General features: G+C 44.7%; 1 protein-coding gene across 4 annotated transcripts in view; it reads right to left on the bottom strand.

The window, feature by feature from the left end:
* Positions 1 to 26,974, bottom strand: part of BLI (protein BLISTER) — a 109,297-nt gene that overhangs the window by 35,671 nt on the left and 46,652 nt on the right. For all 4 annotated transcript variants that reach the window (XR_015542931.1, XR_015542932.1, XM_087391860.1 and 1 more), the window contains exons 6-8: positions 20,045 to 20,155; positions 14,252 to 14,328; positions 5,543 to 5,610 (exon numbers count right to left, since the gene is read on the bottom strand). Coding sequence is in view for 2 of the 4 variants with exons in the window: in XM_087391860.1 (XP_087247986.1) it covers positions 5,543 to 5,610; positions 14,252 to 14,328; positions 20,045 to 20,155 (256 nt within the window). In the remaining 2 variants the exon portion in view is untranslated. The remainder of the gene's footprint in view (positions 1 to 5,542; positions 5,611 to 14,251; positions 14,329 to 20,044; positions 20,156 to 26,974) is intronic.

The following is a 26,974-nucleotide window of genomic DNA, read 5'->3' as shown; positions in this document are numbered from 1 at the left end:
TAAACGAGCATCCATACCAATGCAAAATGCAAAAATGCAGAATCACAATACTAAGTCCTAAGTACAACATAGTCATGTCGATGGTCGACTATATATCAGTCTCAACATCGTCATAAATATCATCATCATCATCGGCAGCAGCAAGATATCAAGATGGATGGGGCAATGGAGGCATGAAGTGCTGTCGGCCACTTAGAGGTGCGGTCCTGGCACGTCTCTTGGTCGTAGCTCTGCATCTGACCACGGCTACTGTGACCACCGTCGGTCAAGCTCCGACTCTAAAGGAGGGGATGTCCCTAAGTGTGATCTGTGTGTCGACCCGCTGTCTCAGCTGTCGTGTCACTGCCTCCGGGTCACAGTCATGTCGAGGCCTCGTCTCGTGGGGGTCCATGTGATCTAGCTGAAAGCACTCCGTGATAGAGCTCTCAGAGGGATCAGCCGAGGAAGAAGTCTGCTCCTGTCTTCGTGCTCAATGTATCCTCTCCCGGTGTCTAAGTGCCTCATGAATCAAACCTGCCAAACACCGCTCGTCTGAGTAGGAGAGGAAACAGGCCAAAATCCTGTAACTATCCCTAAAGAGGGCATGGAAACGTCCTCGGATCTCATAGTACACAGGACACCTGAAGATGAAATGCTCCTCTATCTCAACCTCCTGCATGTCACACAGTGTGCATATGCGCCTCTCCCTGGGTAGTCGCTCTGCTCTGCCGCTCTCGATGCGGAGTCTGTGTGAAGAGACCTGGAACTGCCCAAGAGAGATCCTCAGCGAGTGGGCTAGGTGAATCTGTGTGTATCCTGGTGGGTCAATGAAACCCTCCGCTATGATATGTAAGAAGTAATCTCTGTAGAAGCTTAGCTTCACTGGGAGTTCACTCGGTCCCAATCAGGTCCGAAATGTGTGTAGCTGTAGTAGATCCTCACGCATAACCTGGTTGACCTCATGTCATAAGAGGGGAGGAAACGGAGCATCCATGCTGTACTGGAAGGGAGGTAGTCTATCCATGTGGAGCCCCAGTCGTTCAAACCATCTCTCTGTACATGCATACCAGCACCTCTGGTCTCCTCCTGCTGCAAGTGCCATAGAACTGGATAGAGCTATCCATGGTAGCCTGCTACGCCCCGAGGTATAATCCCCATATTCCCTAACTCGGTACAGCTATGTGATGACCTGAAATGTAGCATCTAGCTGTAAAGGAGGTGACCCAAACTCAGCCATTATGAACTTTCATTACGGCAATCTTTACCCCTCCTCTAGTGAAGAGGGTGCAGGATGTGGGACGAGGCATGTGTGTGAGGTTAGGGACTGGCTGATTTGGGATGTCATAAAGTGTGTGTGCATAATCAAACCAGATCTGAGTGTCAGTGAGTGGCGGAGGGGACCATCCTAGAAATCTCCGCCAGAAGTCCTTAGAGTTGTTACTAAACAAAATGTTCAGTAGCTCCTCCTCGTTCCGACGAATGAAGTCTAGTTTCTTCCTCCGTACCAGTCTACAGTATTCATATAGCGTATCTGGTGCGCTTGGAAGACTTTTTTTTGTTTTGAATTTGAGTTGACGGCGTAAAGCCTTACACTCATCATCGTACAAACTATTATAGGGTACGGTTCCAACGGGTGGTGGGTGGGTGGAGTGGGTGGTGTGGGGGAAAGCGTGAATGGCAGCCTCGTGTAGTGAGCGAGTAACAAGGGCAGCACGATCCTCTAAAAGGGGTATGAAGTCAATATAAGTGAGAAGTATGTACAGACGGCTAGAGTAAGAAGGTGAATGATCCCGATCAAAGCGTATATCGTGGTAGGTGCAGTAAGCACTGAGTGGGGTGGAAGGTGCTGTGCGAAGGGAGATAGAGATGCTAAAGAAAAGGTATGTATGATCAACCCCTGGGGGGAGAGGTGCTACAGTGAAGTGAGTAATGCGAGATGTGAAGACAAGGGATCCCATGATGTAATCAACACTGGAGCCTCCCCCATGTGGAAAGCATGTGAAACGACCCGAAGCGGGCCATCTGTCAAGACCATTATAGATAATGAGACCATGTATCCTGCCGAGGTCTAATAGGGCCTGCCCATAAGATGAGAATGGACCTCGCCTGTCAGCCGAAACCCGTAGCATACCTGCCTCCTCAAGGTCAATATCTGGCAGTAGGGTGGAATCGTCTCTGAAGTCAAGAAGTGGTACCCGATGGGCCGTTGTCCTCGCATTGAAGTCCCCCATTAGAAGGACTTCTCCGCGGCTAGAAAAGTCAATAATGGACTCATAAAGAACAGCAAATGGGAATGTCTCATCATCACCTCGGACATCTCTAGCAAAGTGGGAGGTCTCAGGGGGGAAGTAGCAAACTACGACAAACAGATCCCGGCTGTCCATGTGTCGAATCCGGATCCAAAGAAATCTGGAATGTATATCTCTCTGCTCTACTGAAACGATCCCCCGAAGTGTGGATATAAAAAGGACTGCAACTCCACCTGAACCTCGAACTCCTACTGTACCCCTCGTCTCATCTCTGTCTTCCGACTATCCATGTGTCGAATCCGGATCCAAAGAAATCTGGAATGTGTATCTCTCTGCTCTACTGAAATGATCCCCCGAAGTGTGGATATGAAAAGGACTGCAACTCCACCTGAACCTCGAACTCCTCCTGTACCAAGACTCCCATGTATATCCGCTATTGGAAGAGGGCGCTCTCGACTCTGATGAGTCTTTGTATAAAAGACTATGTCGTGGCTTGTATAGGATTCCGAGAAGTTCCCTGGTCTTGACCATGAAGTACCATTACAGTTCCAAATGGTACAAGACAGGGTCTCGGATATCTGAGTCTCATAGACCCCGCTTCCATAGACCCCGCTTCCCTGTGTAGGAGGGGACAGGTGCCCTACGGGGGCCTGTAAGAAGTCGTCCCTCTCATACCACTGCCCACTTCCCCTCCTTCCGGACGTGATCCCACTACTGCAACAAAGAGCGCCTCTCCTCAACCTGTAGAGATGTGAGGTCCTCATACATAGAGATCGCTGGCCGATCTCGAAGGACTGACCTGCGTCGTAGAGCTGAAAGTCGTGCCTGAGTGTCATGGAACCGTATGATCAAGGATTTGCTCTCGGTTATTTCTCCCCACCCGCCATGCCCTCTCTATCCTGTGCTTAGCCACACCCAGGGTAGCGGCCACGAACGCAGTCGCATCTACCATCGGTGTAGCCTCAGTGCGTGGGATCCCGCGTACTCTGATGTTGAGAGCCTTACTGGCTCTCTGTTGCTGCTCCATGAGGGTAGCCGAAATGGTTACCCTTGCGGGTTCCCGTTTGGCCACGTCAACCCATCTGGAAGTCTCCTCAATAGCAAATTGCATGCTCGCAATCTGTGCCTCGACCACCGGGGTACTCCCTGGGACAGTGTGTATGGCTGTGACCTCCTGTCGGAGCTGCATGATATCCTGTCCGAGTCCCTAAATAAGACCCGCCTGCTCCCAAATGGCCCTAGCTTGCTCCTGTATGATGCGGCTCTGTTCCTAGTTGAAGCGGACCTGCTCTCGTGTGAAGCGAGTCAGCTCCATCTCACACTCACGGAAACTATGTATCTTCATGAGCAAGGTCTCACAGGCCTCTGGTGTATCAGCCCACCCATGTCCATGCTGAAACTGTGGTGACTGTGGCATGAAAGTGTGGGATTGAGTCCGAAAACTGGACGGTGACTGAGTGAGGAACAGAGATGACAGTGGAATGGATGAGGCATGCCCAGCGGGATGTGGGAGCGTGGGCTGACTGAAAGGGAGAGGGGAGAGTGAAGCGTAATGTGGAACAGTGTATAACACCTCTGAAGTAGGGCTCATAAGCTGTGCGAGAGCTGTAACAGGAGAGAAGGGGAAGGGAACAACAACCGGCGCCATGGGCATGAGTATGTCACTGATCGTAGATGTAGAGAGAGCTGACACTGGAACTAGAGCTGAGCCTGAAGCGGGGACTGAAGTCGAAGTAGAGGTAGAGATAGAGGGAGCTGAGGCTGGAGCTGAAAACGAAACTGAAACTGTAGCGGGAGTTGAGGTTGAGGTAGAGATAAAGGCTGAAGAAGCTGAGGCGCGGGTCCTACCTTTGCCTTGCTGTATACCCCAAGTCCACTTCGGTTATAACGTGTTCACATCCTCCACTTTCAGTTGTGTCGTTTGCCAGCCACAAATCGAAGTTCTTTTGAAGTGTGAATTGCCTAGAACTGCTGTGAATTAAAGTGTGCAACCTGATTAGCAAAAAAGTTTCATTTGCCTTTCAAAACACATCAATACAAGGTATAGAACAACTAGCATGTCTTCGCTGTAGAGTCAACTTGTCCTAGGAGAGATTGCAGAAATAACTTGTTGCAAACGAAGACAAATGTATTTGAACACTTAATACCTACTTTTGTATATTGAATTCAAATATTACTTTCCCAAGCACCATCCAAACACTCTCGTACACACACTATGCTTACAGACTCAAGCGAGAGCTTCACAATGCAGCCACTTCGCTTTCTTTGCACCTAGGTCCCTGACTTTTTAGTTTTAAAAATTTGAATATGTTGAAGACTCGTGCCTTGTGAAACCATTCAGTAACCAAAACCTTCTTCGTTTGGATTAAATACGTATGAATTGCAGAACTCTGAATCTATCATGAATATTCTAGAGGCTGGGGTTTGAATATTGTCTTCAGGAGGTTGGGCCACTAAATCTTCAGTTTCTATAAAATGCCATGAAGATTCGTCACTTCTCTTGGATCTCTTTGTCTCAAAATTTCCTCTAAATTTTCATTTTCTCTCTCACAAATCTGTAAATTCTCATGTCTCTCATTAATTGCTAAATCTCTAAATGTATCTGAATCTCTTGCTGTCGTTATGTCTAAGTCTTCTTTCAACCTCTGTCACCTAAATCTCCTCTCAGGTATATTGTGCCTCAACCTCCTCAAATTCTTTACATTCCTTTGTCTGTATACATCTCTGCATTGTTGCATAACCTTGCACATCGTCCTTATCGAACAGTTCATTCACATTGCTCAAAGTTGCCTATGCATCATTGAAGCCATTCACAATCAAATTTTGAGGCTTCGTCATGGCGACCTCAAATATACAATTTCAAGATGGTCAATACATCTTTTCTACCCAGCCTTCATCTTTTCCAGACAAACAGATCATCAAAACCAGCAATTTTAGGCAGATTGGGCTACTTCTGCCCAATAAGACCAACATATTTATCACCTCTAAGCTGAAGTCTGCATGCCAATCTCACTACGATGTGATAATCATAACATAATTCTTGTGAGAAGCATGAGAAGTGTCTTTAGAGAGACAATATGAGCATCCTTCCATTCTAAAAACAATGCAACAGAGAACACTTTCCTACCACTGCCATACACTATTAAAGTTTCTTTAAACAAAGACAATTGCAATTGCAACATTTAAGCTTCAGGATATTCTAAAACAGTTAAAAACTATTTGAATCTAGCCAAGAATTGACTCCATTAAGAATGTCCTCCTACACTGAATCCCAAAGCATGCAAAGACCTCCCTCATCCTAAACTATAACAAACCTTCTTGCAAAGCCTCGACCACAGATCGCAGGTTCTGTCTATCCTTTTCCAAGGTTGCTAAATGTGCCCTGAAGAAAAATCAGCATCAGAGATAGATATCAGCCACCAAAGCACAAAGAATAATCTGTCGTTTATTGTCAAGAGCATCTTTCACTTTCAAAACGAGTTACATCTCCATTCAAGCATTACTATCTCATAAAGGACAAAAGTTCCAAATGCAGAGGGAAAAAGTATCCCTTCATCATCCATCCTTACCTGATGCCCATTAGAAGAATGTGTGTATGAAGCACATGCATGCATGCAAGCGTGTGTACATGCATGTATACACTTGTGTAGGTTGGTATCATGCATGTGTGTTCTGTGCACACATTCATACCTAACGTCGTGTGAAAAACGCTAAGCATGAATCAAAATCATGCAGATTATCTCAACGATATTTTACTGAGCAAAGGTTCTATAACTGCACCTAGATCAGCAATTGTCAAATATAGCCCTCACTATAACATCACCATGAGGACAAAATGCAGAATGAGCTGATAATAGGAGCTGAGTTTGCATTGAGCAGGTTGCTTTCATACTTGAAAAGCAATTGCTTTTAAAGGCTGAAAGACTACAATGTCATTGGGAAGACAAATTTGTGCTAATTAATGCAGGACAAAATAAAAGGCACAAAGAAACTATTTATATCTAAATATTTACTTTGCTGGGCATGCAAAGACGAAAAAACCTATACAATTGGGAAGCAATCACTCCATCTTTAGCCATATCAGAGATGTTTGAATCAATGTGAGGCATTTGTAAGACATTGAGGATAGCATGCTCAGATGGTTATCATTTATCATAAATCTCACTTTCTAACCTAAAGAAGATTGAGTAATGTAAAGATCCAAGAAACTACAATACCTTCCACTGCCTGTAAATTAAGTTAACAAAATTCTCCAAGATAAATTCCTCCACCAAAAGAGTTGGACCTTTGTACGTCTTGAAAGTTTGGAATGTTTGGGACAAATCAGTCATCTATCAATTTCCTAACCTGATAATTTGATTAATAACGATTAGACGAGTCTCACAAGAGATAAATCGTTGCATAAGCTCATATTCATGAGTATAAAGGTAGAAGTTGGCTAAGAAAACAGCACAACTAGTGCTCATCATAATAGTCTCCTAAAGTTATATGGATGAATTATCTGGAAGGAAGTTTCGTCAACAAGGGACATCTTCAGCATCTATAAGTTTTGTGCACCATTCTATTTTCAAATCACGGTCTTGCTTTTAGACTTATAAAAGATCAAAATGCAAGGCTGATTTCCAAATCTTGAAACTTTGCATCTACCTTTTTCATATGTATAATTAAAAACTCGTCAAACAATCTTTTCTATTCATGACTTCAAATCTTCCAAATCTATCTCAGTATAGAGCGTAGTAAAATCAAAGGTTTCAAGCAAGATTGGAGTGGACTTCTCTTCTATGCTCCGAGAGAAGCCTAAAACCTTTATCACTAGTATAACTCCCACCGAATCATTCAAAATCTAACTTAAATCTGAAGAAACATCAGTCTCCAACTTAAATCTACTGGAACATCAGCCAATCTCGATTAGTTACACCAAAGTTCATGTTTGTCTACATAAGAAATCACAAACTTTTCCTGGAATTTAGGCAAGTGTACCTCATCCTCTAAAGAGAGAGAGCTACCACTATCAGAGGTGCAAATTGAAGGAATTCCTCTTAGTTTCAACGTAGCTAGCTTCAAAATTGTCAATTTCACATGTGATAAGAGAACTTGGAGCCCTAAAGATTCTACTGCTTGGATAGAAAAATTTGAGACTCCTTTCTCTATGGCCTTTAATAGGCATGAACCCTTTGTTAGAAATGACCCAACAGAGGGTACGCACAGCGGAAGACTGATAGTAATGCCCAGGAGCTCACACAGTGTGCGTGTGTGGGATGTGGAATCACAAACTTCTTAACTTAATGTGCATAGAATAGATGTGCAGACTCATCAATAGACAATGAACCAGCCAGATAGAGAAACCACCAAAATAATATATTTCCGTCCAAAACTATGGACACAATACAAAAGAGATAGATCCAGAGTCCCACCAATGGTGTGGTCCTCTGATCTTACCACAAGGTACTTCTCCTATCTGCCAGTTATCTCTAGACTCGAGCCCGCGTGCTCCACCTCGAGCGTCTGTAGACTTTCCGTCTAGTGTGTTCTTCTCCACCTTACTGCTTGTGAATCAGCCTAGGTGGGCAGCCCCTGCCAAGCTTTGTCTGCAGCACACATGTCCCCTTGGTCCTCCTGAATGTAGGCCCCAAGACAGCTGTTCCACTGCTCCACCCTGCTTGTGAATGGCTGCTCCAGAAGATGATGATCTCAGAAGACAGTCTAGGTTCAGCCTCTTCCTGGATCTAAGTCTGCAGCACACCTTCCACTCTCCTTCACCCCCAGTGTGAGGCCCAAGGGAGTGGCTTCTGCTGCTCCTTTCTGCTCCTCCCAAAGCTGCTTGGCTGGATTTGAAATGAGGCCCAGAGCCTCTCCTTTTATAGGGCTCAAGGCCCCCTTGAACCAACCGACCAGCCAGCCCTAAATGGGCCAACTGGCTGGTCTGCTAGGTCGGTTGGCCAGCCCAACCAGCCCTACAAGGGCCCTCTTGCTGGCCCATCTGTACCCGCCTTGTCACATGGCACTGCGCCACAGGCCCAGGCCATATGCGCCCTATTGCGGGCCTTCTTGCAGGCTCCAGCCTGCCCTGTTTGCAGCGCCATGGTTGCGCCTCTCTGCTGCAGCATCCTTGCCTCCTGCCAGGTCTATACCAATGGTTATCATCTAGTGGGCTCACTTGTTTCCCACATGGCAGGGGGAGAAGTATTGTGGACTACCTGCTCCGTCCACTAGCCTTTGCCCCACGGATACATGATTTTATTGTGCCGCCTCCTCCACTGGGGGCCGACCAGTCATACCTTGCCTTTTGTATATCGGTCGCCATGCTAGCCATGAGGAGGGCCCCACCACCACCCACTCACATTCAGATCCATTTTGACCATGCTCTTGACCCGGTAGACGTGAGTCACCTGGCTTCTGAGCTTCCAGTATTACTTGGAGAGGGGATGAACCTCACACATGCATCAGATACCCTTGTCTCAATGATACAGGATGTTGCCACCAGATCCTTTCTCACGACATGATCTTCACGTGTTCCGGATGGGAAGATGCCCCAAAACCCCTGGTTCGACGATGAGTACAGAGAGATGAGAGCCCTTACAGGTGAGCGAGCACTTGACACTTGACTTCACAAGAGGCACAGTGGATTTCACGCCTAGTGACACAGCGTTAGAAGCAGGCTTTCCTCATACACAGGATGGATGAGGTGATTAGATCCTTTCATGGAGAAGACCCTACTATGGGATGGGGGCTCTTGTTGGAGGGGTAGTCGCTCATCCCCATCATAGATCCAGCAATCTCGCATACAGATGCATGCTCTCTATATGATGACCCAGGTCAGGCACCACCTGATATGTCCTCCATACCCAGACCCACTACATGTCATTTGTTTACTGCGCAGAATGTACAGGCTGCTCTTCTCCGGCTTCATAACCTGAGATCACTAGATCATGAGAGACTACACACTGAGCACTTTGCACATGGACAGGAGAACTTGACCCCAATCCTAGCATAGCTGTTCAACCATGCTGTATGCCATGGCTTCCCGTCTACCTGGAGCACCACCACCATAGTACCGATACACAAGGCAAGTGATCCCATGGACGCTAAGAACTACCGCACTCTTGTGATTGGCCACACTTTGGCTAAGATATATGGGTCGGTACTCAAGAGGGAGATCAACAGCCATACTGAGGGTCACGGGCAGCAGGCTCTTGGGCAGGCAAGTTTTCAGAGATAGCACTCCACCCTGGACCACATTTTCACGGTTCACCTTGAGGGCTATTATTGAAGAGGCGAAGTTGAGGCATAAAAAAATCTACACCTACTTCGTAGACTTTTGTAAGGCATTTGATATTGTCCCACGTTCTCCCCTGATCGAGAGCTTACACAAGTTGCAGCTCCCAGAGATCATGATTATGAGGGTCATGAGTCCATATATGATATGAGTCCGTCAAAGGGAAGTTACATGTTGCAAGAGGCTTATCAGACTAGGTTGAGAGCACTATCGGAGTGAAACAAGTATGCCCACTCTCACCGACTCTTTTGGGCTCTATATCGACAAGATCACTTCTTTTGTCGATCGCTTAGGTGGAGAGGGTTCGCTTCTGGCTAACCTGATGGTGCAGATATTGTTGTATGCAAATGACATAGTCCTCATATCATCCTCAACAGAGGGACTGCAGAAACATCTAGAGGCTTTGGGCATGTTCTGCAGAGAGAAAGACTTAGCAATTAACCTTGGGAAAACCAATGTTATGATCTTCAACACCTCGCGAGCAGTGTCTCGTCGCCATAGCTTCAGATACCACGACGAGCCTATGGAGATAGTGCAGTCATACACATATTTGAGGGTAGTGTTCACCGGACCAGGTTTCACGATGACCCATGCAAGTACGGCACAACTCACACGAGGACGAGGTGCTCTAACCCAACCAAAGAGGTGATGCTTCCAGGCACACTTCTAGGACCCTCCGATGAAGGGTTGGCTCTTTGACACGCTGATGAGACCAACTGCCATGCATGGAGCACCTTTCTGGCGGAGTGATATTTCTGCAACAAAGTGGAGGAGATCTAGGCCCTCATTCCCCCATCAGATTATACATGCTGAATTCGCCATGACCCCTCTCCAGGTTGATGCCATCTTTCAGACAGTGACGTTCCTCCACAGAGTCTGGGCCTTACCCCGAGGTTAGCATTGGAGTCCTCCAAGCGACTAGCAGAGATCGGTGTCGATACAACATGGTATGCACGGGTATCCACATGGTTTGGTAGTCACGACATTCAAATGGACAGACTTCCCCCCTTTCAGTACAGCTTGGATGCACCACCCCATGTGATCCCACGAGATGAGATCAATCGTATCATACAGTCGGACCTCCTCTAGCTCCATACATCTAGGGCTTGGGCGGGAGAGGATTTCCCCACCAAGATCCAGTTCTGCCATGACCACTTCTTGAGAGTCTCGGAGCATGGTCTTGTCTTCAAACCTTAGTATCTCGAAGACAGGAGAGACTCACATGCATTGAAAATCACCATCAGTCAATTGCAAGTCTCGACACATCAGTTGAGGACTAAGGCAGGGAGAGTTGCAAGTATACCGAGAGAGAAGAGGACTTGCACACTATGCCAGATGGAGGAGATTGAGATAGAGGAGCATTTTCTATGTGTCTGCCCAATCTATTATAAGATCCAAGGACAATATCACTGCCTCTTCTAGGAGGGGCATGGCTTTGGTCCACTTACACGGTTGATCCATTTTCCCGATCAAGTCTGTGTTGGGCTCTATGTGATTGAGATGCGACGACAGAGAGATATACTGATGCGACAGACCACAGAGAAGCAGGGATTGAGGTCACAGGCCAAGAACGACAGAGCACAGACACTTGTTACAAATTTCTATGCATCTTGAGTCAGTTGCCGGCGAGGCTAAGGGAGAGGAGCTTGATGAGATGAGAACATCATGGACTAGCAGTGGCAGTCTCCACTACGATACTGTCAGACAAGCGACACAGAGAGGGCCACGCACGATCGAGGTCCAGTCCATCTCAGCCATCCTCAGACGAGACGAGGAGTCACCATTGATATAGCCCTTCAGATACAAAGATTGAGGAGACCACGCCCTCTACCGCATCCAGAGACAGCTCGACATGGACACAGACACAGATATGAGAGCTTCTCACATCTCATCAGAGGGCCACTAGGTAACCTGGATATATGGAACCTGGGCATGTACTAGGAGTGTTAGCTCTAAGCACCTGACACTCTCTTGATATTTTGCTACTGCTACTACTTTGTTCACTAGCTTAGCACTTTAGCTTTCGGCAAAAGCCTTAGTGAGCCCTTTGCTTCAGCCCTTAGTGGCTTGTATGGGTTACCTTTTTGGCTTTGCATTTGTCTCATAGGCCTGCGAGGCCTCCCACAGATGTTGATACATCTTTCTTTGTTTCTCTCTCTCTCTCTCTCATGTAGGAATGAAAGAAAAAATTTACAGAAGGAATGAATTAATTAAAACATAGAAAGCTAAATGAACCCCTTACACTTACTTGGTGAAGCGCGTTGCCTCGTGCAAAGATAGGCATAGTTGTCACGTCAGGATCACCAGCAAACAGCAGACGGTGGTGGTCATGAACTGCAGAGAATCCGGATTGGTGTGCTGCGGGAAAGGTGCCAGGATCGAAGCTCTGATACCAACGTAGAAAAGGGGGTACGGCCAGATTAGAAAGAGGATAGAAGAGCAGAAGGAAGAGAGAGGGGGGGAGAAAAGGGAGACCGGGTAGGAGAGAGGGAGAGGAGGAGAGGTGGGAAAGATTGAACTAAAGTCTGCGTGAGACCCTTCAGGATCTATGGGACAGGCAATTACTATCAACTAATAGTGATCCCTTACAACCTGTAAAAAAAATTTTACAACTTTATGTAGTGAGTACTTGTTGGGCTAGCTTGCGTGCTAGACCCACTACCTTGTTTCAATGTTCCAATACCTCTTTCAAGTAGCTCCCCAGCTTTTTGGAAGTACGTAGGAGGAAGAAAGAGAGAGAGAGAGAGAGGGGGGGGGGGGGGGGGGCGGAGAGAGTGCAAGCAAGTAGGAGGAAGGAAGGAAGGAAAGTAGATAGATAGAGGATGCATCCAAAAGCAGTACAATGAGAGGTGGATCGTGACTCATAACATATCCCACCAACTAGCCCTTTTTCCCCCTTCATTACATTATCCAAGTATGAAATCCATAGAAATGCTTTCCCATCTCTCATCTGGAATTTCCAATGGATGCAGCAAGCCACCTTGTCTTAGGCATTCCACCTTATTGACTTGGCATTGTGGGCACTCTGGAGCATATCGTTCAACATCAATCCGCATCTTAGGCCAATAGAAATTATGTTTGAACATTACCAACGTTCATTAGATACCAAGATGTCTAGCACAAGAGATGTCATGACACTACGAAAGGACTTTTTCCCTTATGTCTTGGACATCTGGTACATAGGGGGAGAGTATATGTCAGATGCCTTCAAAGATTTCATGAAGGAGAGAGGTATTAAGCATCAATGTACAGCCCCATATACACCTTAGCAAAATGGTATTGCTAAGAGACAAAATAGCTCTCTAATGGAAATGGCCAATTTTGGATGGAGGCAATAATGTGTGCCCAACCAAGGCCTTAAAATCATTACTCCCTTTGAGGCTTCATATAGCAGAAAACCCAACGTTCACTACCTCGGAGTGTTTGGCTGCACAGGTTATGCACATGTGATTAGTCAATTGAGAAGGAGCTCGATGATAAGGCCATTAAGTTTGTTTTGTTGGCTACAGTAGTAAGAGCAAAGCTCACCGACTCTACAATCCTCAAACCAGTAGGAATTTTGCCAAAAGAGATGTGGCTTTTGCAGAAAACACAGATCAGTCCATGGTTGAGTTTGATAGAATGTTGCATATAGGCTCTCAAAGTGTGTTTGAAGGGTTACTTCCACTGGCAATATGCTCCCGATTGGGTCCAAGATCTACCTATCACACAAGTTCATGTGGAGGAGGTTGTCAGAGAGGAGAAAGCTACTTCACAGGCAGCTAGAACAGGCCCCAGATGGAGTTAAAAACTCTACAGGACAGAAGACTTTCAGCCCCTCTCTCCAATAGGACAAGGGCTGGTTCAAGAGGAAGAGGAGGAGCAAACTATGCTGATACAGCTAGGATGAGTCCACAGTGTGATACAAATGAACCTAACAGTTTTGGGAAGGCTCAAGATACTGAGCATTGGATGAAAGCCATGAAGTCAGAATTGGATTCTATCCAGAAGAACAATACATGTAAACTGGTGGATTTTCCCTTAGGAGAGAAGCTATTGGAACAAAGTGGGTGTACGAAATCAAGAGAAAATATGATGGTACCATTGATAGGTACAAGGCAAGGTTGGTTGCCAAAGACTATTCATTTTGGGTGGAAAATACATCAATTGGATAGCAAAACAGCCTTCCTCAAAACTTGCATGAAGAAGTGTATGTGCATCAGCCTATTGGTTTTCACATGTATGGTTAGGAAGACGAAGTACGCAAGCTGCATAAAGCACTTTAGGGGCTGAAACAAGCCCCACGAGCTTGGTAAGAGAAGATTCATACATATTTGACCAGTCAAGGTCTAAAGAATAGTCCAACTAAGAGTACCCTGTATGTCAAAAAGGAAGAAGAATTTATTGATTGTCATGCTGTTCTCTAAAGATGTAAAGAGTATTCTTCAGGCCACAAAGTGCGCAACAATTAACACTGAGATAGTCGCCATTCCAAAAAGACTTTCAATGTTAAATTATTCACCAATGGCGGACCTTAATTGATTCATTCTGGAATAGCAAAGCTTCAAGTGAATATCGAGATTAGCGTGGTTTCTAACATTATAAACATCAGCCCATGTCTCAATAGCGCTTTGGGTATCATGCAAAGGAAAAATACAACTCCTGCAATTAGATGGGGCAATTGAGCAGACTCACATCGGAGAAATAAACTCCTATTTTTGTTAAAGCATAGAAATCAAAGATTAAGAACTAACGCACGCAATCGCACCTGCAAGAATCATTATCTGATTTCAAAGATTCCAAATCTCTCTCCAACTTTAACTCATTTGAACGCAGTTTCAGTACCTATTACCATCCAAAATAAAAAAATTCAATGAACAAATACTGGCACTATGAGATAAAAGCACATGTCTGCAATAGTTTTCATCTCTCCCTCGGGTGTATACAAGATGCAAATAGCGAACCAAGATTTGGCCTGAAACCACAGTAGAAGATTGTTGCATTAATATTTTTAATCAGCTTACAAAGATACTTTAATCCTAATATCAATGACTAGTATTTCTTTACATCAAGTGGCTTGTTTGACAAGTTGCCTCATCACTCCTCAATAGTTTTACACAAGACCAACACACCATTCTGAATTGATAACTACTACCTAGGATTATGATGAAACACATTGATTTTACTGTAGAAGCAAAGAGACAATGATGTCTGCCTCGTAATTTTCATAAACAGGCCTGTATAACGAAGGAACTACATTAGCTTCCTCCCTGTTATCTATCTTAACCACACACATAAGCAATCTCTAAAGTACCTGCCCTGACAGTCTTCAGCCAGGAAGAAGATGCTAGCCGATAACCACACTCAAAAAAAAAACAAGGAATGCAAACGTGTGTGCATATCCTCAAGACCTACTAGCCAAGCTAACCAAAGTCCAACCAAGTAAGCCAAAGAAGTTGGGCTAAAGATGCAATGTGAATTCCAAGGGCTATCAAAGTTCGATCAAACATTGCCTCTTAAATGCTTGAGCTGTAGATGAAATACAAGGTAGACTTAAACTAAGTTAAATGTCAATGTCTCGAACTTGTGAAAAGCAGTGTATCTCGGTTTCTCATAACTCTTGGAAGAAGACCTCCATCTTATTCTCTCCTCTTTTATTCAAATTCTAACACTGGTGGCGAATTGCAAGATGAAAAAACATACGCATGAATGCATTTTGAGCAATATGAACATAATGCAAGCAGCCACAAGCAAATAACGGTGGCAATCATGGTATGCTCCAGCCCATGGATTACTGCCTATGTGGCAGACAAAGCAATCAACAGGTGGACGGGAGCCACAGGGCTTCCATAGCAGGCACCAGCAACACATATGTAGACATGGCAGCCCGCAGGCAGTGTATCACCCCGTGGGACAGATCTGCAGCACAACAGGAAGATTAAACAGTTGTACTAACACATAGGCAGACATAATACTAGCAGCTACATGTAGGACCCATTCCATTGTGATCCCTTAGGATTTGCACATTGTGAGGTTCATTGGATAATGTTTCGCAACAGTTCATATCCGCTCATAACGTGTGTGGATTGCATGAACACACTCTTCTTCTTCCCGCTCTTCCTCTCATGTCAAAGTTCTCTTTCTTATTCTTCTGGCTCTGTCATCATGAGGTGGTTCGTCTCCTGATATCTCCAACAGTGATGTGTGAAGGTTCAAGAAAAAGATGGTGCACGCAAGGTATTATGAGATATTCTACATGCACTAATTCATGCAAGTTTTCACACATACGATTCTACGAATGTACATAAGATACACGCAAATTTTAACACTTAAAAAAGTAACATGTAATGCATGTAACATGATGTTGAATGCATGCATGCAACACGATAAACGATGCATCATGCATATTGATTGCAATGCAAGAATGCAATATGATACATATTGCATGCATGCTTTCTTTTTACAGTTGAACTACATGCATGCAATATGTATCCTATATGTATCCTATTGCATTGCAAAAGTATGCTATCTAAAAATTAAAAACCCACAAACAACCACCTCCCTCTTTGAGAGAGCCCAGGCAGCCCAATCTAGCTCTCGTGCTTTGTGAGCACAAGGGGTAAGGACTACCCTCAAGGCCAGGCTTTGGCGTGGGGCTTAAGATAGGAGAGGAAAATTACATCTCAAATAAAAAGCGATAAAAATAAATCAATGGCATCCTTACATTGTCATGGGGATACATCTACCGCTAGTCAAAGGCCTAATACTACCGGTAAATAATATTTACTGACAGTAAGAGTCATTAAACTGATGAAATCATGCCTAAAATTTTCTAAGTATTGAAAGGGGCTAGATATTGTCAGTATCCTTAAACACAATCATGAGATTGCAGGCCAAAGCCTTTTATAGAGAACTCCCAAAAGGGACAAGGCTAGTGTATTACATCCCGGAGAGGCAACTAAATCTGCATGAGTAAATACAACGGGTGCTACTAAAATTGGAAAGGGACACGATAAGAAGTTCATACACAATGTCTACCAAGACCCAATGAAAATCGGGGTGACATTCTTGAATGTGATATATGGGCCAAGCAAAGCAAGAGCTAGGATGAGGATCGCTTTAAGCGTTCGTTGAGGAGCATGATTACAATCGCTTCTCCCTCACTGCAGTTCATACTTGTGGTGTTCTTGATAGTGGACCATGTATCATATTTGAAGAACACATTCCGTAAGACATGTGAACAGTTAAAAAAACACATCAGATGCCTTAGTTTTCAAACTGCGAATGTATTTGTGACAAGGTCTATGGATGACCTATCTGCTTGCCTACATGTAAGCAAGGATATAGATTTTAAAACCTTGAGCATTATATTAATCAAGCAATATATGTTGCAGATGAGAATGACAAATCAAGTAACAAAGATTAATTAAGTGATGAATATCATTCATTCAACATGGAAATATTATTGAAAAGAAAACTCTGATGTATCATGAAAGATATATGAATCATCTTTTTCACTTAATTCTTCTTTGTTACTTGACTTTTCATCATCATTTGCAGCATATATTGATGACTTAGATACTGCTATAGTGTAGTGCTCAATGTCATTGAAATTTTTTTCCTTGCTTACCAACACGCTAGTGATTAGACCATCCCTCGATTCCTATCGCAAATATAGCTGTAGTTTCAAAATTAAGATACATTGGGCCTTGATACACATTGTTTATAACTTCCATGCCCTCCATGTTTAAAACAGCTATGTAAAACTTCAAAGTTGTGTGGATTATAGTCCATATATTGCACCTTCTCTTTGTCCTATGATCCAGCTCACGTAACCCTTTGTAGCATCAAGCAATGGTGGATTTTTCTTGCCCTGTTAAAACTTTATCTTCAACAATGAATCACAGCACCCACAAATTCGATGGTAATTCTGGACTAATGTCAAAATGTGATTTTCACTCATCCCAATTTTTGAATGGTCTTCCTCTCATAGATTCCAGTCGGCTAGGGTTTTAATCAGAACAATACAGGGGGCCTCAACCTATACAAGGAAGCCCTTGGCACATTCTAGAGCACAGAAGCAACAAGGAGCGAGGAAGATCAGCAAAGCAGTCCCAAGGGGAGCAGCAGCCTGCCCCTCTCCACTCCACCGTTACAAGAAAGCCTCAGCCTTCACTATAATTGTAATCATCAGGCATTTGGCATTATCAATGTGACAAATATGCTACAACAGGGTGCCGGTTGCACCTATTGATCCTCTCTTGCACCTTTATTCACATGCATGCAAGCACCTATGACTCGGTCTCTTTTAGTTCAGGTATGCTTCCGCTCTATTGAGATAGTCCTGCCGGCAAGCACGAGAGTAGTTTAGCTCAAATGCCTAACACATTGGTATCACAGCTTCAAATAAACTCATAAGCTTGTGACGCGCACAAGTTAGGGGGGGGGTTTCGAACGTACAGTAACAACACACAGCACAAGTTACGGAGGGTTTTGTAGAGTGCCATTACAACGCTCTTCAGCAAATCAACCATGACCACCAAGATATTTCAAAAAGGTTGAGCAGATGGTGTGGACACCCATAGGTAAATCTGCACCAAAAAGGCCTATCACACTATTCCCCATGTTGGCATGGTAGGGATGCAAGCATGTGGGTCTTATAGCTCTAGGGTGCATGTGCTGCAAAGGGCGAGAGGCATGAGAAACAAGGGATCATGTTTCCCAAATAGCGACCGAACAGCGAAACTGCATAGACAAGAAACAAGACCAGGCTGCTCATGAGGCCCACAAAGCATGAAACTGTGAGGCTCTAGAAGCAAAGGACAGATCCAACATTGCTCAAAGCATCCAAGATGACAAAGGCCGTCTGACAGTCAGCCAAATCCTTCTTTCTTGGGACTCTCCACGTTTAGAGGTACGACAAGGCAATCGATCATTTAGTTCATATTTGATAGCTCCATCGATTGCAGCTACTAGCAAGGAGGACAATAAAGAAGTGCATTTTTGCATCCACGCGTTTCTCAAGTAAAGCCGTCCCTTGGTGGCAGAAGGCTGAGTTCCTCAACGATATTTTTGCCACAATAATATTTGGACCATTATAAAATGAAGTTATTCGACCTATCCTAAGGATCCCATGAGATAATCAATACACCAATAGTTCATGCAAGTGGCCAAATAATTATAGGAGGATGAACGGACATAGTCATGAAGTTTCTCCACACCCTATAATTGAAAGCCATTGATATGTTCGCCACTTTAGGCCGAAAGATAACAACACCACTTATGAGCTCACTCCACATTTTGAGCTCATGAGCAAGGGTCAAGGACCACAAGGCTACATCAGCGAGAGGTACAAAAACTTCAATTTTTTCAGAGACAATAGCTCCAACAATGGGAAGAAACCTAGCAATGGCAATATGGCAAAGCATTTAAACAAGAAGAGTTGGACAATGAGAAATAGCAATCCCTATGGTGAATACCTGATAACATGTGTGACATGGAGAAGAATCATTGTCATATTCAGGGCCACAAGAATTAAGATTTTCCTCATTGTACGAAGCTCCGCGAAGAGATGGCCACCCCAACTCGTTAAGCAAGATTGTCATTTCACAAGCATTGTTGGAATAAGTGATGAGCTAGACCCAGTTCACAGTTGGAAAAAGTGATGAGCTAGAGTTAGTTCACTGGATCACTCTTGGGGTAATTTTGGGTTCAAAGGTCAAAGAGTCATAGGTAGACCTTACGTCCTAGCCTAAGACATCGATGAAGTATGAAAAGAAAAAGAGTAGAGCTTTTTATAACAAGGACAGCCTTGCTTCTTGTGCCTAAAAGATAACAGATGGAGACCTTCTATACTGAAGTGCCCTCCACACAAAAACACATGTAGGATAGATGCACGCGTGCAATGGAAATGCCAGTACTGGCTAGAATGAAAGCATACAATTGGAAAGGAAACCACTTTTTGCAAACACATAATGAACCCCATACATAGCAAATACTACCTGAGAATGTGAGTAGGTGAGGAGGGAGTAGGCCAGGGAGATCGCCACCCTAGTTGTCAAGCCACAACTGGTACAGCATCAGTCCCACCTTCAATCACATGCATGCAAGCACATGTGATTCGGTGTCTCTCATTTCCACTCTAGTGAGATAAGAGAGTACTTTAGCTCACATGCCTATTACACCCCCCCAGTATAGCGCTCAGCAAGGGCCTTAGCAATCCCTTGCACTAGCCCATGGCAGCTTGTATGAGGAACTATTTTGTTGTACTTTGTCTCATATGCCCATGAGGCCTCCTCGAAGACGTTAATATTTTTTCCTTTCTTTCTCTACCTCCATAGACATACATATGCATGTTTGTAAGGATAGATGGATGGATGGATTGATGCATGCCTTCATGCATGCATGCATTTTAAATTTCTCTATTTATTTGCATTTACATGTAACTTTAACCAAAGTATGGAGATATTAACTTTTTTTCCAAGCCAATTACCTTTAGATTCCTTTATTTATTTGTAATTATATTTGCACTTATATGCATACCAAAATATGGGAATGTTACCTTTTCCTCTAGGCCAATCACCTCTCCTGCAAGAATTTGTGAGCGCTCTATTGCCGAGTTGCTTTCTTGTTGAGCTTTTTCTCTCTCCACCATAAAACCACTTAGAACCAACTGCTTCAACAACAAACAATATGATTTCAAATGTATGTACCCAAAGGTTGCTAGCATGCAAATCAAGTCAACTGAGTTCATTGCATGAAATTGCCTAAAAGAAAAACCAGAAAGTACCATAAAGTTGATTTGATGTGTAAAGGATATCCAAAATTATAAACTAAGATACAATGATTAGTGGCAGTGCACATGAAAGAGAGACCAAAGTCTCAAAAGTTTAAGCAAACATCTTGTCAAATATCCCAAGTGGTCCAAACTAAATTAACATAGAAATCAAAAGTTAAGTTTCAAGATGGAAATATAGGTAGACTAGATTGCATCCTTGCTCCTCACACATCAAGCACAAAGTATTTATATAGAAAGACCTATGAATATTAGTATGTCATGGAATGAAATGATGATCTATTTATCATAAGAAGGTGTATTAACATATAACAAAAATCAAGGCTTAGTGAATTGGGGCTGCGTGCTCAGTTGCAGGGAAGGTCTCCCAGATGCAACTTGTAATCATTTCACTATGAAATATAAAGAAATACCAAAGGGGCGCCACGGTGTTTGGGGCCAATCGGGTGCACTTGTCTATGTTTGTTGAGCAGGGGCATTCTAGCCTCCATCCCTTTTTCAGTGGTTTTGTTTGTGAACAAATGGGTAAATGCCAAATGGTGATTATGCAATGGTTAATGGTTGTGATATATGCTTTGTGAGCTGTAAATAAGTGCTGAAGTGATTAAAGGTTTAGTTCCACTGCCCTCTGAGTGATTAGAGGCCGGTTTCACCCCCTCCCCCAATCAGGGGAGAATTTGCTTTATACTTGGAAAACTAAGAAATACAAAGAACACTCTTCAAGATAGTACGGAACACGCTTGTGAAGAGCTCACTATGCACACGTATAAAAGACCCAAAGACCTGAGAGGCAACCCCGACCAATACTGAGACCTTGATGCTGTCCACACTGACGATGTAGGACGCTTCTGCAAGGCAAGGAAGAGGCTTGTGCTGTCTACCGGAATGCAAGGTTACTGCGTGAGTGAGAGAGTGAAAACTAGAAGTGAAAGATCCTATGAGAAAACTGAGAGATGATTGAAATATAGAGCTGAGAGTGAGCTGTGTAAACTGTAAAAGAGAGCTGAGAAAGCTGAGGAAACAGTGTCCAAACCTCTCTCCGTTTGCTGGTCCAAACCTCCGACTGTTGTGCTACGTGGTCACCTTCAGATCAGGCTGAACTGATGGCTCAGGCACTGAGGATAGAGCAGAGCCAGATCTGAGGATCTCAGGGGCTGCACAGGAGGCTGAAGTGGAGCTGTAGGAGGACTGAAGGTAGGAGCAAACTGGATGAGAAAAGAGGGCAGCCAAGGGGCCCTTATATAGGGCTGGACTGAGCCAACCCAGTCTGTAAACAGACCGACTCAGTCTGTTTTACAGACTGGTTGGCCTACAACCAGCCTATAAAAAGCCCTCCCTAGCTCATTTGCCAAGGGAGTTTTTGGGCAGCCTTTGCAGAAGGCAAAGGCTGCCTTCCCTGCTTACTTGTCCAGCCTTTGGGGACCCTAAAGGGACTCCTAACCTAGGCTAAGACCTAAACTATAAGATGAAAACACTTAACCTACTGTTCTCCAATGGGTACTAGTGAGCAAGAACTGACTACTGACTTGACCTAAGGCTGACCTAAGGCTGAGAGACTTACCTACGTAGCTTGTGCTTGACTGTCCCTGGACAAGGGCTCACAAAGGGGTCACAACATACGACAAAATCTCTTATCTGGGAACTATAATGCACTTGTCGATGTAGCCAATGTGTCACCTTGCACCCAAGTGCAGGGGTGCATGTGACATTCCCTCCTCCTTAACTTGGCAGTGGGTTCATTGCTTCCAAGTAGTCTGCCAATATCTAGGGAAACTCCTGGAAAAAATCTTCGTCCAAACACACTGCTTCATGGGTACCTCGATCACGGAACTTGGTGTAAAACTCCCGGATCCTGCGTCCTGACCCATGCTTGAATTTATGAAGAAGGATCTATTCTGGCTGCAAAACTTCGGCTTCATCAAGAACTTCAGGTTGTTGCTCGTCGGAAATCTTTGAAAGAGGAGGTCCAAAATATGGCTTCAACCAAGCTACATGGAACACGTTGTGCATGGTCCAACTGTCTGGTAGGCGTAACTTCATTGAGACATCGTTGATCTTTTGAATAATAGGAAATGGTCTGAAGCTCCTGAAGGACAGCTTAGGGCATTGCTTGCCCACCTGCTTCAATCGTTGCTTGATAATGCGTAAATACACCCATTGACCCTCTTTATACTAGACATCTCGTCTGGATTTATTAGCTTGGCGTGTATACGATGCTTGAGCTTTGGCGATGCGACTTTTCACGGACTCCGTAATCTCTGCCATGGATTCGGTGGTTTTGTTGGCCTCGAGATAGAGACACCTTCCGGGTGCGGAGTGAGGTAAATCGCCGTCCAAACGCCGCTTCATAAGGTGTGAGACCAATACTCGAAGAATAGGTATTGCTTAGAATGGCCTGCACAAGCGGAAGAAACTGCTCCCACTTTCCCTGAGCATCATGACAATATGATTTCAAAATATCAAATGCCATACCATTATACTTTTCCGTCTCGCCGTTCGATTGCGGATGGAAAGCGCTGGACATCTGCAACTTAGTACCAAAGTTATCAAACAAGGTGCGCCAAAAGTTAGACGTAAACTTAGAGTCCCTGGCCTTTGGCAACCCACCAATGAGATACCCTCCGATGAGATACCAATACTTGATAAACAAACGAGCTACATCTTCAGCACTAGCCATTTGTTTGCAAGGAATGAGCATACAATATTTACTAAAGCGACAAACAATAGTAAGACATTGAGTATTACGCGTAACTGCTGATGCTGGAAGTAGTCCCACAAAATCCATACCTATGTCTTGGAAAGGACCGTCGGGGATTGGCAATGGCATAAGTAAGCCTACCGCTTTCTTGTGGGAAGCCTTGACCTTTTGGCATATTTGACAATTCTGCACATAGCCGTATACGTCCTTCCGCATCTTTGGCCAATAGAAATAGCGCTCTAACTTCTCTAAAGTCTCGTTGATACCTCTGTGACCACCGGTAAAGGCGTCATGGGCATCATGAAGAAGCAACTGTCGTTTGTCTTTGAGTACACATAACCTTTTCTTATAGAAAAGCCAATCGTCCTCTAATGAGTAATGGCCTGGAGCAAGTGTCGTGGCTAACTGGAACTTCGTGCCAAACTCTACTGACTCCGTGTACTGTGCCTTCATACTATCAAGATCCTTTCCTTTGATTTCGAGCACAGTGGCCTTCTCAATGGTCTAGATGGAACCTTTCCAACTAAGAGCGTCTGCAATAAGGTTGTTTTTGCCGGGAACGTACTCGATCATTCCCCCAAACTGCTGGAATATCTGACTCCACCGCTGCTGCCGATCACTCCATTGCATACTAGGCATTGTCTGAAGCCACTTAAGGGCTTGGTGGTCTGTCTTCACCGTGAAAGTCCATCCGTATAGGAAAGACTTCCAATGTTTTAATGCCTGGATGACACCGAGGAGCTCTCTATCATACACTAAATAGTTCTTTTCGGCATCGTTAAGCTTTCTGCTGTAGTATGCCACAAGTCTATCTTCTTGCTGTAAAACTGCCCCTATGGCAACATTGCTAGCGTCTGTGATTACCAGAAATGGATCATCCCAAGAGGCGATCTTCATAACTGGTGCTGTCATGGCCAACCGTTGCAAGTCGTGGAAGGCCTACAAAGCTTTGCCTGTGACTTGAACTTTTTGTCTGCGTGTTTTTACCCCCTTGAGTAAATCTGTAAGAGGGACTGCATATGTTGAGAAACCCTCCATGTGCGAGCTGTATGCTTGACACAAACCCACAAAGGATCGGATCTCTTGAGCCGTCATGAAGACAACCCAACTTGTGATAGCTTGGATCTTCTCAAGGTCCAATCGAATCCCTTGAGCACTAATGATGTAGCCCAAATACTGAATTTTCAGCAATCCGAATTCACTTTTCTTTGCGTTGAGATATAGCTGGTTATCACGTAATAACTGTAGGGCACATCGCACATCCTTAATATGCTGCTCGGCTGTCGCGGAAAAGATAAGGATATCATCGAGAAAGATGAACATTCACTTCCCAATATACTCTGCAAATACCCGAGACATCATCTTGTTGAATGTTGGTGGTGCATTCTTCAAACCAAAGGGCATGACGACGAACTCGTAATGAGCTCGCTCAGTTCGGAAAGCTGTCTTTAGGATGTCAGCTTCAAAAATCAAAAATCCGGACTTGATGATAGCCACTCTTGAGGTCAATCTTTGAAAAAAATCTTGCACCATTGAGTCTTTTCAAGATGTACTCGATGCGGGGCATAGGAAACTTGTTGCTTACCGTAAGCTTGTTGAGTGCTTTGTAGCCGACACATAGTCATGCAGAGTTATCCTTCTTTGCCACAAATAGAATGGGTGCAGCAAAAGGCGAAGAAGAAGGTCTAATAAACCCTGCACGCAGTAATTGAGATAATTGCTACTCTAACTCCCCCTCCATAGACTTTGAAAGCCGATAAGGGAACTTACTTGGAGGTGTCGAGTCTGGAAGGAGATCGATGAGATGGTCTTTCGGTCGGTTGGGAGGTAGCTGGGGTGGCAGATCGTCCCGGAGCATGATGTCTTTGAACTCTTGGAGTAAATCCACCATTGCTTGCCCCATCGGAGGAGCGGCTTGAACTGCAGTGATCTGGCACTGGACATAGACAAGTGCATACATGGCATCCTTGCGGACGGCGCGACTTGCTTGAAAATGAGAGATTAATGAAATCCTTGGTATGCTCCGATCACCGTGTATCACGGCGGGCTCAGGTAAACCTTCCACAATCATGAAGGTGTCCTACCGCCAATCAGGCGTCGGAACATGCTCACGAAACCACTGAATCCCAAGGATCATGTCACACCACATCAAAGGAGTCAATATAAAATCCCGCATAAACATGTCCTTATGAACTGAAAAAGTGAACTGGATGGCCTTATGCGTGATGTGTGTGCGCAAGCCAGGCGTGAACCCGTCCACTGCAAGCTCGTGAGGCACCAAGGTGCACCCCACTGTCTTGGCAAGCTGAGGGGAGATGGCATCTTCTGAACTCCCCATATCGAACAGGACAATAAACGGATGTCCGTTAGCTGTGCCGTACGCTCGAATGAGCGCCTTCTTTTAATTTGAGAAGTCGCCCTCCTCCTTACCTTAAAAGACCACCGTGGGAACGACGTTCAAAGCAAGAAAGACGGCATTCGTAGCTGAGGATGGAGGCGGGGCTGAAAAAGCCAATACATTGGCGACGGACGAAGTAGGTGCTTTCGCAACCTTTTCGACGAGCACTTCGGACAATCCTTCTTGCCATGCCTAACAATGTGGTGGCATTGAAAGCAGCGATGTTCTTGGTGGTACCGCTTCTTCTCGTCGGCTGTAGATAGCCTCCCGTAATACCCGCTTTAGCCTTCTCATCCGGAGTCATCTTTGGCTTGGACTCCTTTTGACCAGAAGCCTGGCCGTCTTTCTTTTGGAACTGATTGTCCTTCTTCTAATCCTTACCCGCTGTGTTGTTTGACTACTGCGGGGCTTTGGAATCTTTCTGGACCGGCTTGGGCTTTCCCCCGTTTAGCATCATCTCCTAATTCTGTGCGAGGCAGCGCCCGCTCGTAATCCGACGGGTCAAAGTACCGAATGGTAAAACGTATGTTCGTGTCCAATCCTCGAATGAATTGCTTTATCTTGGCGCTCTCCGTCACGCCCAACTGTTGTGCCAATGTGATGACCTTGTTACTGTATGTCAACACAAGCAAACCATTCTGGGAGAGACGAGCGAACTCATCCTCCAGATTAAGCAGATATTGGGGTGGGAGAAAACGGGCTTTGAGATCTGCCACAAACGTTGCCCAAACGAAATTTGTCTTAAACGTGTTTGGGTCAGTATGCTTACTAGCCCAACGCTGCCACCAAGTCACCGCCTTACCTGTAAGATGAGGGGCTACAAGGTGGACTTTATCTTGCTCATCTTGAATCCGTGCTAACGGAAAATGAGCTACAAACTGATGACTAAACTGATAAATTGCTAAATGGTCACACTTATCATCATACTTAACAAAATTTGGAGTGGACCGAGTGAGTGGTGTTACCTTTGTCGATGGCAAAGCTGTGGCGGAGATGGCTGCTGCGCTCAAACTTGCCTGCACAGCGGCTAACATCTGTTTGTGTTGGAGAAGCATCGCCTCTCGGTCTAGCTTTTGTTACCTCTCTGCCTCGGCGAGCTCTGCGTGTCGCAGTGCCTCCTCATTTTTGCGTTCCTCACGCATCATCAAGAGCAGTTTTTCAAAATCTGTGGTTCCTCTTTCTTCCAACATCTTCCCTGCTTCTTTTTCCTCCAAACGTTATTTTGTCTGGTCCAACTGTCTTCTGCTTTCTTCCAGCTTGGATGAATGTTCTTCGAGTTGCTGCAGCAAACCCGATTCTGCTCTAAAAGATTCGCCATCACTTCTTGAGCATTTGGCAAAAGCGTATCTTGTTGATAGTCTTTAAAGTCTTCACGGTTGAAATCTTTTTCTAACCCTTCCATGGCGCTTGATTGTGTGTCCTTTCCGGATCTCAACACAACCATACACTCGCGGTAGTCAAGCTGGATACAGACCGAAGCTCTGATACCAATGTAACATGCAACGGTTATCTGATCGTGTAATTCACAGCAATAACTTCTTTAAAGCTTTAGCGAGGAATGAGTGTTGTTTACCATAGAGAGAGAAAGGAGATGAGGGTA

This window comes from Dipteris shenzhenensis, chromosome 20 (assembly GCF_047967505.1).
Source record: "Dipteris shenzhenensis isolate YYH24624 ecotype China chromosome 20, Dip_SZ_1.0, whole genome shotgun sequence".
Classification (NCBI taxonomy): domain Eukaryota; kingdom Viridiplantae; phylum Streptophyta; class Polypodiopsida; order Gleicheniales; family Dipteridaceae; genus Dipteris; species Dipteris shenzhenensis.
The sequence above is the reverse complement of the archived record's forward strand: the minus strand, read 5'-3'. Positions and strand labels throughout refer to the sequence as shown.